The 12,076-nt window shown below is 41.1% G+C and overlaps 1 protein-coding gene across 2 annotated transcripts in view; it reads right to left on the bottom strand.

Annotated features, from left to right (window-relative positions):
- The window catches only part of KIF13B (kinesin family member 13B), a 244,088-nt gene that overhangs the window by 126,403 nt on the left and 105,609 nt on the right, over window positions 1-12,076 (bottom strand). For both annotated transcript variants that reach the window (XM_066278635.1, XM_066278644.1), the window contains 2 exons: window positions 11,019-11,131; window positions 9,361-9,472 (listed from right to left, as the gene is read on the bottom strand). In XM_066278635.1, coding sequence (XP_066134732.1) covers window positions 9,361-9,472; window positions 11,019-11,131 — 225 coding nt within the window. The remainder of the gene's footprint in view (window positions 1-9,360; window positions 9,473-11,018; window positions 11,132-12,076) is intronic.

Genomic DNA, 12,076 nt, shown 5'->3' on the forward strand with positions numbered 1-12,076 from the left:
CCTTAATGGAACTAAATAATCATAATATTACTTATTATCTGACCAAAGAGTGACTACCTACAATCTACTCCATAACGCCACGTACTTGGGTTGTCATCTCTGAGAAGCCTAACGGCCCAGAAAATGTTTTTAGGTATCCAGCATCTTGTAAAATTTTTAAAAACATAATTATATCATAAAAAGGTACAATTATATTTTATAAAACAAGATACACTGACATTTCATTTTATTCCCTCTGATACAACTTCAAAAACTACTAAAATAGGCTCCATGTTCTACAAAACCACCTCTGCAGTGCAGACAAAGGTGTTGAACAAAAGTCACTTGCCCCCCCCCCCAAAAAAAAACGTCACTTGTCTTCATCAGACTGAAGCTGAAAAGTATAGTCAAACGGGCTTTAGAATGAGCTCCAACAAATTCAAAATACTTTCACTTGAGAATATTAAAAATGACTAAATATAACTCCACATTACAAAACTAGTCTATACCCACACCACATCACCACAACATGGCCATGGCAGGCAAGCTCTAAGACGGCCTCCAATGTCTTCTCCCTGCTGGTAGTAATACCCTGAATCCTCCCCTTACCTTGAGGGGGGACCGGACTTGTTTTCTGCATCTAAGAAACAGAATACAGCGGAAGTGATGGCTTGTCACTCCTGATTATAAACGGTGTGGCTCTGTCACGGCTGTTTTCTCTCACCATTGTCACGTGAGGTGGTTCTTTCAAGGAACCACAGGAATGAGTTTGGAAACAGACCTCCTGAAGCCTGCCAACAACTGCATAGGTGAGCAGTCCAACCCACGCTGAGCGGTACCTGCAGCCCTAGATGACAATGACTGAAGCCACATGAGAGATGCCAGCCAGAGCCACTTCGTTAGGCCACACCTGGAATTCTAACTCACAGAAACTGTGAGATTAATATATTTACTGACTGCCATTTCCAGCTGTTAAGATTCAGGGGTAATAAGGTATACAGCAATAGATAACTATTAATACACAAATATACCATGCCAGGATGAGAATTCCCAAAAGAACAGATTCAATATCCTTTTTCAGGAACAGAATATTGCTGAATACAGCCTCAAGATTAGAAAGAATACTAAACAGGCAGTAACGAGATTATAAGAAAGCCAATATTCCCTTTGGGCAGCCTTAACCAATACAAAATTTTTACTTTTGAAGATACAAAGTTTTTCCAATATCAGTATGTCTAAAATTTGTTCAAGCAATCTGTGATTTACACAATCTTTGTGCACAGAATTAACTTAGTCCTCAGCCTTTGGTGAACTAGATTATTAATATCTCCATTATACCAATAAAAAAAAACACAGAGGTTTGTTCTGACCAAGAAGGTTAAATACTCTGCCTAAAGATCCAGAATTAGTAAATTGAACAATATTCTCAACTGTATTATGGCTCCAAGTTCAATATGACTTCCATTCCCCCCACAGCTACCCACAATAACATAACAAAACAACATTTGGTGATAGAGTGCAGTCCTGAGAAATAAGAAGGGTGACCTGACACCTTCCTAAATTATTTTGTCCTAGTGCCAGGAACAAAACAATTCCTTAGGTGTTCCTAACAGTTCAATATAATTGCAGACAATGTGTCTGCTTCTTCATCTATTACTAAAATTTGATTTTCCACAGAAAACACAGCAAGATCATTATATCTTTAAAGGAAATACACTTCAACACACAGAAAGGAATATAAGTAATCTGGGCTTCAGGAAGCAAAAGCGATCTCTGGGAAGCCTGTATAAGCATGCTCCACTCTTCATTTCTCGATTCTGATCTCACATAGCTGGTGCCCAGTGCTGGCAACTTCCAGAAAAATGTCTAGAAGAATCCCATGCACATTAATGAAATTCCAATGCCACACACAGTGATCACAGGAATTACATCTTGATGGCAATTCAGTTCCCTGGCAGCACTGTGGTGGTGGTGGAGGCTGCCTTTCAGGAACCACGGCATTCTGTTGCCCACGTGATCAGCAAATGCTACTGGGTAAAAGGGATGTGTAACAATAAGCAGCAATGGAGAAAACCATGCACATTGTGCTTCAATTTGTGCTGAGAAAAGGAAACCTGGCAAACAATAAATCTTTGATACTTTAAAAGCCCTTGTGCATGAGCAACAATGATATACTTATATTCAAAAACCAGCCTCAGGCCAGCAAAAAGGAAATGGCAACAGAAGACCTGGCATTCATTCAAGGAGAAAGTATATATAAAGCTTCTTGTTTACTCTTTAATTGTCTAATTAGGCAAATCAACTGAGCTTTGTTTCGAATGTAGCAACTGCAAATTAAATGGACCTAGGAAAAAAATTTAATTTTGGAAGTCAGAATTGTTTAAAGCTGAAAGAACTCTTTGATGTCATCTAATCAAATTATTTCATTTTACAGACCCATGAAGACAGAGAGGCTTACCAAAGGTCATAATGCTAGTTCAGAGTAGAGCTGAAATTATTCATTCATTCAACTCTTTATGGACTTTACCATCTGGAGGCAGTGCTGGTGAGCAAATACTATATAAGAACTAAATAGGAATAAATGCAATATGGTATGGGGAAACAGAGAAAGAGCAGAAAGCCCAATCCTGAAAGATTAGGGAAGACTCCCAGAAAAAGTGGCATTTGAGACCTTCAGATGAATAAGCATCATCCAGAAAAGGGGAGGGAGAATGGTGTGAGAGGAGATTGAAGAGAGGAGAAAGAACGTTCCACAGTTAAGAGCAAAGTCCTAGAAGTCACTTAGAGAGAACTGATAATATCAAGAGCAAAGGATGAACAATGAGAAGTAGGGAGTGGTCAGATAATGAAGGGCCTAGTAAGTCACAAGTCATTAAATAATTTGGACTTTATTGTAAGGGCTTCTGGAGAGATATTAAAGAGATTTATGTTTCAGAAGAGTATTAATTTAGAGAGAAATTGCAATCTAACTATCAAGAACGAAATGGACTACAAAAGCTTAAGGGAGAGGTTTCAATCACCCAAGCGAGAGATAAAAGTCGCCTTCATTATCTAAGTGGCAATAAGAATGGGGAAAAGTGGATAAATTCAAAAGATAATCATTATTGGAGCATTTGTTTCCAGAAGTTACTTAGTTATTTGATGTTAAGAGACCCATATTACTAAAGTTACACGGAGAAGTCAATCATCTTCATACAAAATGATTCTCCACTGACCACTTACAAAATGAGTAAGCACTCTCTCATCCCTGAGAGTGAGACAGCTTACAACTACACCTATGCCCCAGCTAGTGTATCCAAGTTTCTCCAATTCTCAGATGTTATAAACACCAAGAGCATGGCACAATTATAATGCAAATACAATGCAAAATACACACACAAAACTATAAAGAAATTGCAAATCTTACAATGAGCTATTTTATGAGTTTAATAAAAGCTACTTTGGAGAACACCAGAATCATATCAGGTCAAACAAGATCTGGGAGAGTTAGGCTAATTAAAAGTTAAAAAAGGGCCCTGGGCAGTGGCTCAGTAGATAGGTGTTGATCCAAGCCAGGTTCAATTCCCAGTCAGGGCAGAGAGAAGGAGCAACCATCTGCTTCTGTCCTCTCTCTCTCCCCATTCTCTCCCTCTTCACCTTCCACAGCCAGTGGCTCGATTGGTTTCAGCATGGCTCCACGCACTGAGGATGATTTAGGTCAGTGGTCAGCAAACTCATTAGTCAACAGAGCCAAATATCAACAGTACAACGATTGAAATTTCTTTTGAGAGCCAAATTTTTTAAACTTAAACTATATAGGTAGGTACATTATTATTAACTTAATTAGGGTACGCCTAAGCTGGCCAAAGAGCCACATGTGGCTCACAAGCCACGGTTTGCCAATCACTGGTTTAGGTGGTCTGAGCACATCAGCCTCAGGCACTACAAATAGCTTGGTACTCGAGCATCGGCACAAGATAGGGTTGCCAGGTGGATCCTGGTCAGGGTGCATACGGGAGTCTGTCTCATTATCTCCCTTTCTCTCACTTAAAAAGAAAAAAGAATTAAAAAAGAAAAAACTAATGGGGACATAAAAGCCACATCAAAGGGGAATGATTTGTATATCAATGGATTCCAAGAGCCTGTAGGGAAAAGTATTTAAACCCCCAAGTATGTTTTGCAGAAACACCTCTACTTAGCATCTCACTGCAAAAATCAAACAAAATAAAAGTCAAATAATTTTTAAGGAAAAAAATGACAAAAATCAAGAAAAATATTAATTTTTTAACCTGAGAACACATAGAAATTACTTAATTTTAACCTAGTTTTACTAAAACAGATGATAAAGTGAGCTTTTTAAGATAATATTTTGAGCATCGGACTGTGATGCTGAGGACCCAAGTTCGAGACCTCGAGGTCCTCAACTTGAGCGTAGGCTCATGTGGTTTGAGCAAAAAGCTTATCAGCTTGGACCCAAGGTCACTGGCTCCAGCAAGGGGTTACTCAGTCTGCTAAAGGCCCGCAGTCAAGGCACATAGGAGAAAGCAATCAATGAACAACTAAGGTGTCGCAATGTGCAATGAGAAAGTGATGATTGACTGCTTCTCATCTCTCCATTCTTATCTGTCTGTCCCTGTCTATCCCTCTCTCTGACTCTCTCTGTCTCTGTAAAAAAAAAAAAAAAGTTTTGTTCTTCAAGTTCCAGTGTTTATAATAATTTCTATCAATGCCTGATAACAAGTGTTTCTCCTTCTAATCAAAGGTAACCTTTGATAACCTCCTTCCTAGACAAAAGATGGGCAGTGAAGCCCTGGACTCCAATCTTGTTTCTGTGTCCATCGCCTCATCTGTAAAATAGGAAGACCTTTCCTTACCTTTCAAGAGTAATTGATTTAATGTACGAGACACTTAGCATGGAAACTGTCCTAAAACAAGTTCTCCTGGCCTTCGGTGGATGGACCGGCCACTGAATAATTACCTAGGCCATTTTAACTATATCAACTAACAAAAGATATTTCCTATTGTTTATTTAAACAAACTGAAGTAGCAACACAAACAGCAGGGCAATTGAATATTCTGTCTTTTAAATCAGGCACATTCAAGGAATAATCATGAATAATCAGGAAATGTTTCCATGGAAAGTTTTAGAAAGAGATACGTATCTTATTGATATTTCTTCTGGAAATTAAACAAATGAGATTTCAAGGTTAATTATCAACTCATGAAGACCAGTACAATTATTTCCGTGGTAGTAAAATGTTTTGTAATATCCCTTTAATTCAAGAGTTATTTAGAAGTGGTTTTTACTGATCAAATTTTGTTTGTTCAAAATTGAAACAGACTCATTGACAGAGAATACACTGGTGGCGGCCAGAGAGAAAGGGGGGTTGGGGAACTGGATAGAAGAGATGAAGAGATTAGGAAGTACAAATTGGTAGTTACAAAATAGTCATAGGGAATAAAGGTAATAATATTGTGATAAATATACTGCTCACAAAAATTGGGGGATATTTCAAAATGAATATGACGCTATAAAATATCCCCTAATTGTTGTGAGCAGTATATATATGGTGCAAGGTGGGTACTGAAAATATCAGGGGAACACTTTGTAAAGTACATGACTGTTTAACCACTATTCTGTACACCCAAAACTAATAAAAATAATGCTGAATGTAAACTGTAATTAAAAAATAAAATTGCCTGACCTATGGTGGCACAGTGGATAAAGCTTGACCTTAAATGCTGAAGTCATTGGTTCAAAACCCTTGGCTTACCTGGTCAAGGCACATATAAAAGCAACTACTAGGAGTTGATGATTCCTACTTCTCCCCTGCCCCTTTTCTCTCTCTCTCTCTCAAAAATCAATAAATAAAATCTTAAAAAAATTTTTTAAGTTTTTAAAAAAAATTGTTTGTTTATTCTTTGGTTTTAAATTTCAATTTTACTGCATTTTGCCCTAAGGAAGTAATGTATCTGATTTTCTACTGCAACAAGTTACACTAAATAAACCATGTTCAAATAGTGCACAGAATTTTAAAAAGTAAACTTGAATACTACCCTATAAGAGGGTGTCAAAACTAAAAGATAATCTTATTCCCTTTATAAATATAATTCTCTAAACATGTCATGGACTTAGTCAAAATTGTGTCCTCCAATAAACTACTTGGGGACCTATGTTTAATCTTTATACTCAAACCCTGGCACAGTGAATACTAACAGGTTGTTCAATACATAAATCTTATTTTTATTTATTTATTTTTTAATTAATTTATTTATTTACAGAGACAGAAAGAGAGTCAGAGAGAGGGATAGACAGGGACGGAGAGATGAGAAGCATCGATCATTAGTTTTTCATTGCACATTGCGACACCTTAGTTGTTCATTGATTGCTTTCTCATATGTGCCTTGACCGCGGGCCTTCAGCAGACCGCGTAACCCCTTGCTTGAGCCAGCGACCTTGGGTCCAAGCTGGTGAGGTTTTGCTCAAACCAGATGAGCCTGCACTCAAGCTGGCGACCTCGGGGTCTCAAACTTGGGGCCTCAGCATCCAGTCTGACGCTCTATCCACTGCGCCACCGTCTGGTCAGGCCATAAATCTTATTTTTATTATCTATTGTACATTTATTTATGATGACTTTTAAATAAATGAACAAAATCACATGGATTTCTTATTTTTCAGCTTTTAAAAATTTCTAATTTATTTATTTATTTTTGGTATTTTTCTGAAGCTGGAAACCAGGATAGACAGTCACACAGACTCCCGCATGCGCCCGACTGGGATCCACCCGGCACGCCCACCAGGGGGCGACGTTCTGCCCACCAGGGGGCGATGCTCTGCCCATCCGGGGCATCGCTCTGTTGTGACCAGAGCCACTCTAGCACCTGGGGCAGAGGCTAAGGAGCCATCCCCAGCGCCCGGGCCATCTTTGCTCCAATGGAACCTCGCTGCGGGAGGGGAAGAGAGAGACAGAGAGGAAGGAGAGGGGGAGGGGTGGAGAAGCAGATGGGCGCTTCTCCTGTGTGTCCTGGCCGGGAATCGAACCCGGGACTTCTGCACGCCAGGCCGACGCTCTACCACTGAGCCAACCGGCCAGGGCCTCTAATTAATTTTTAAATTGAGTTTATTGGGGTACAGGTTCAGGTGAGCAACTCATTAAAACATCATCTGCACCCTGTATTATGTGCCATCACCCAAAGCAAAGTCTCTTTTTTCCCTAGCCCCCCAACTTTGCCCATCTCCACCTACCCTCACCCCCCTTTTTAATTTTCACCACACTGTTGTCTAATACATTGTCTTTTTTATTCAATTTATTTGGGTGACACTGGTTAACATAATTATACAGGTCTCAGGTGCCCAATTCTATTTGTAATTCTAACAAATCTCTGCGCACCGTATTGTATGTTTATCACCCCCTATGTTAAGTCTTAATCATTGAGGAGAAAAGGCTATCATAAGACTAAAAAAGATTCATAGAACTATTTCTCTATTTAAAAAAAATAGAAAAATAATATAGTAGGAAAATATTTTGTTCTAGATTGGCCACTCTATGAGGATTTAAAACCATCACTAGATTTTATATACTCTAATCCAGCGGTTCTCAACCTGTGGGTCCTGACCCCAGCGGGGGTCGAATGACCAAAACACAGGGGTCGCCTAAAGCCATCAGAAATACATATATGTGTAGTGAAAATTAAAAAGGGGGGTGAGGGTAGGTGGAGATGGGCAAATGTACATATATGTATTTCCAATGGCTTTAGGCGACCCCTGTGTTTTGGTCGTTCGACCCCTGCCGGGGTCGGGACCCACAGGTTGAGAACCGCTGCTCTAAGTCCCAGGCCAATATCCAGTTCACTAAGACTAAAGGGAACCTTGAAGACCATAGGAAACCTGCAAACAGTCTCTTTTTTCCCCAGACTCTTATGACATGTCATTACTCTCTCTCCCACGGATCACTAAGTCATGTTGTAATATTTTATGTGCATATTGTGTCTCCCATACGAGACTCCGACCAACAGAGAACAAGGAGTGTCTTATGTTCTCCACAACATTTCATACAGGCTTTTTACTTCCCCATTTCCACTTTTCTCATTGACATAGAATCAGTCAATGAATGTTGTGTGACTGACTCTGTATTCTTAAACAACATCTTTAAAAAAGCAAAATAAAATGATCACAAGTAGTCTTGAAGTTACACAGAAATAAATACAAGTTCCAAAATGTCGGCCAAACATAAGGAGCCTGTGAGACAGCAGTCCAGTTGAGTCTGTTAAGACAGTGGAACTCGCCCTGGCCGGTGGCTCAGCGGTAGAGCATCGGCCTAGCGTGCGGAGGACCCGGGTTCGATTCCCGGCCAGGGCACACAGGAGAAGCGCCCATTTGCTTCTCCACCCCTCCGCCGCGCTTTCCTCTCTCTCTCTTCCCCTCCCGCAGCCGAGGCTCCATTGGAGCAAAGATGGCCCGGGCGCTGGGGATGGCTCCTTGGCCTCTGCCCCAGGCGCTAGAGTGGCTCTGGTCGCAACATGGCGACGCCCAGGATGGGCAGAGCATCGCCCCCTGGTGGGCAGAGCGTCGCCCCTGGTGGGCGTGCCGGGTGGATCCCGGTCGGGCGCATGCGGGAGTCTGTCTGACTGTCTCTCCCTGTTTCCAGCTTCAGAAAAATGAAAAAAAAAAAAAAAAAAAAGAAAAGACAAGACAGTGGAACTCCTTTTCCATGACTCACTCGCCTATCAGATTAGTACAAGGTCCTTCTTCTATGCCCCAAAATATCAGAGGCAACTGTGCAATCCAGTGTGCCCCAAACTCCCATTGCTTCCAGGTTCTGCTAGTCAGGAAGAAGCCTGTGCTTTAATCAATTAACATTATGACTATCGCCTAACCAGGTGGTGGTGTAGTGGATAGAGCATCAGACTGGGACCTGGACAACCCAGGCTGGAAAGCCCAAGGTCACTGGCTTGAGCACAGGGTCCCTGGCTTGAGTGTGGGATCATAGACAAAATCCCGTGGTCTCTGACTTGAGTCTAAAGGTCGCTGTCTTGAAGCCCAAGGTCGCTGGCACAGCAAGGGGTCTCTTGCTCTGCTACAGCCTATCCTCACACCCCACCCCTGTCAAGGCACATATGAGAAAGCAATCAATGAATAACTAAGGTGCCACAACAAAGACTTGATGCTTCTCATCTCTCTCCCTTTCTGTCTATCTGTCCCTCTCTCTGACTCTCTGCCTCTATTAAAATAAATAAATAAATAAATAAATAAATAAAATTATGATTATCATCTAAGAGCCTAATGATTATAAACTTGAACACTGATGGAGGAAATGATCACTGGAAAGGACTAATATTCTACTCTTCATTCTTCCTGTTACCAGCCACCAAGAGGAGAGGAGGAAGGAAAGAATAACTTACTTTAAGCAGCCAGGTCAGAACTGAGTCACGATATGGAACAAATTTATTCTTGTTTTTGCCAGCACTCTGATCTGCTAGGGCCGAGATAACCAGACCAAGCGTTGTGAGGGACCTGCATGATGCAACAAATCATAATAACCATGAAAAATTGAGTATATCAAGTGTCACATTTCAGCGCGAAGATGGAACAGCAAGATGCCTTTGAACCTGCATGAAAACAACACTGTTGTCAGCATTTCACCACTCCCTTTAAAAATACATAAACTCTAAAAGCTAGTGTCCCTCTAACACTCCTGCAAGCAATAAAATTACTTAGCTCAGCTCTTTTTTTCTTTTTCTTTTTATAAATAAAAATGTAGCCATAAACCTTTGGGCCAAGATAACAACATAAACACTACATATCTTTAAGAAAGGAAGCCACAAACACAATATAATTAAAATATAACACAAAAATTATATGTATAGCCCTGGCCGGTTGGCTCAGTGGTAGAGCATCGGCCTGGCGTGCGGAAGTCCCGGGTTCGATTCCCGGCCAGGGCACACAGGAGAGGCGCCCATCTGCTTCTCCACCCCTCCCCCTCTCCTTCCTCTCTGTCTCTCTCTTCCTCTCCCGCAGCCGAGGCTCCATTGGAGCAAAAAGATGGCCCGGGCGCCGGGGATGGCTCCGTGGCCTCTGCCCCAGGCACTAGAGTGGCTCTGGTCGCGACGGAGTGACGCCCCGGATGGGCAGAGCATCGCCCCCTGGTGGGCATGCTGGGTGGATCCCGGTAGGGCGCATGCGGGAGTCTGTCTGACTGCCTCCCCATTTCCAGCTTCAGAAAAATGCAAAAAAAAAAAAAATTATATGTATATAATTGCACATATATATATAAATCTATATATATATCGCCATTCAATATTAACATGGAACCTGCATGATGGTGTTTTACTATCAGCTGGATATTGATGACTCATTATCTCACTATGGTTCCTTCTGGGAGCCACAAAGATTCCTTCCCACAGGAGCTAACAGTTTGGCCAGAGGTAAAAAATATAACCATACAAAAGAAGTGGTACAAAATATCACCCCATAAAGCCCTACTGTAGTGGAATAATAAGAACCACAGCAGTTATAAAGGGGAAAATCAATTCTGTTGTCTGTTCAGACAGTGACATCCAGGTCAAGATCAACAGCTAGCCTCTGACAAACCTTTGTTCTTTGCTATAGTTTAGACTAGCAGGTCTCAACTGAAGGGGACTATGCCTCCCCAGGGAGCAGCTGACAATACAGTTTGAGTTGTCACAACTGAGGGTGGGGGAGAGGTGGCAGATACTACTGCCACCTAGTGGGTAAAGGCAGGAGTGCTGCTAAACATCCTGGAGTAGACAGGACCATTCCCAGGAACAAAGAGCTGTCAGGCCCAAATCTCAATAAGGCCACTCTTGAGAAACCTCTGACTTGACTGAGGCTGTACTTCTCAGCTCCATCAGACATAAAACCAAAACGTAAAATAGGTTCAAACCCATAAAAAAAAATACACATGTGAAAAAAATTCCCAATTATTTATTCATTATTGCATGAATTGGCCCAGCATCTTATTCTTTTAATAACCACAGCTGTTCACCTATTAGGCTACTAATTCAACAAAGCAATAAAAGTAAGTTCCTGGAAAACTTACTTGTTAATATTGCTCCCCTCCTTCAACCTGTCACCGGCAGCGCCAGTCTTTGTTGCCCGCTCACTGCCAGCTAAATCGACCAGGCTCAGCTTGCCCACTTTCTCTCCAGATGTCTAGAAAGTAAATTGATAAATACTAGTTCACAGTTAAAGAATACAAAAGTGATACTCTCTCTACGGAATGAGTTTACCACCAAAATCTTCTATTTAATGAGTGATTGTTATTTCAAACTTAGTTTGCCCTGCTATAAACTAATATGAGAAAACGATACAATCTAGCAAACACATTATTATACAAAATTCTAGTTTTGTATCTAGACAGAATGAAAGTTATCTCAAAAAAAACAACACCCCCTAAAATGACACATTTTTAGGGAACCCAATAAAATTTTCATAGGGAAGTATACAAAAACAATATTTATAAGATATATTTTTTTGTGTGACAGAGACAGAGAGAGAGAGAGAAGGACAGATAACAACAGAGAGACAGGAAAGGAGAAAGATGAGAAGCATCAATTATCATTGTGACACCTTAGTTGTTCATTGATTGCTTTCTTATATGTGCCTTGACCAGGGGCTACAGCAGACAGAGTGACCCTTTGCTCAAGCCAGTGACCTTGGGCTCAAGCTGGTGAGCCTTGCTCAAACCAGATGAGCCCGTGCTCAAGCTGGCAACCTCGGGGTTTCAAACCTGGGTCCTCTGCGTCCCAGTTTGACATTCTTTCCCAGAGGTCTCAAACTCGCGGCCCGCCGAACAATTTTGTGCGGTCCGCAGACTAATCCACGAAGTTCAAAATATTTTGGATAAAATTAAGTAAGCCTAGGGGCCTACTTGTATTTTTCATTTCTCTAGCACCCTAGCTAGATATTAGCTTAGTTAACAGCAGTTGTGATGCGAACTACAGTTTCTGGTCGTTTTGTGACACTGAGTAAACTGCATGTACGATTGTGCTTGTTGTACTGATTTTTTTTTGTTTTCAACTGCAGTGAGAAAAGTGTTGCGTAACAGTTGCCTTTTGTAAACCTAGTGCGGCCCGCCGAATGGCTGTGATCTTGCTC

This window comes from Saccopteryx bilineata, chromosome 1, assembly GCF_036850765.1.
Source record: "Saccopteryx bilineata isolate mSacBil1 chromosome 1, mSacBil1_pri_phased_curated, whole genome shotgun sequence".
In the NCBI taxonomy this organism is placed as follows: Eukaryota; Metazoa; Chordata; class Mammalia; order Chiroptera; family Emballonuridae; genus Saccopteryx; species Saccopteryx bilineata.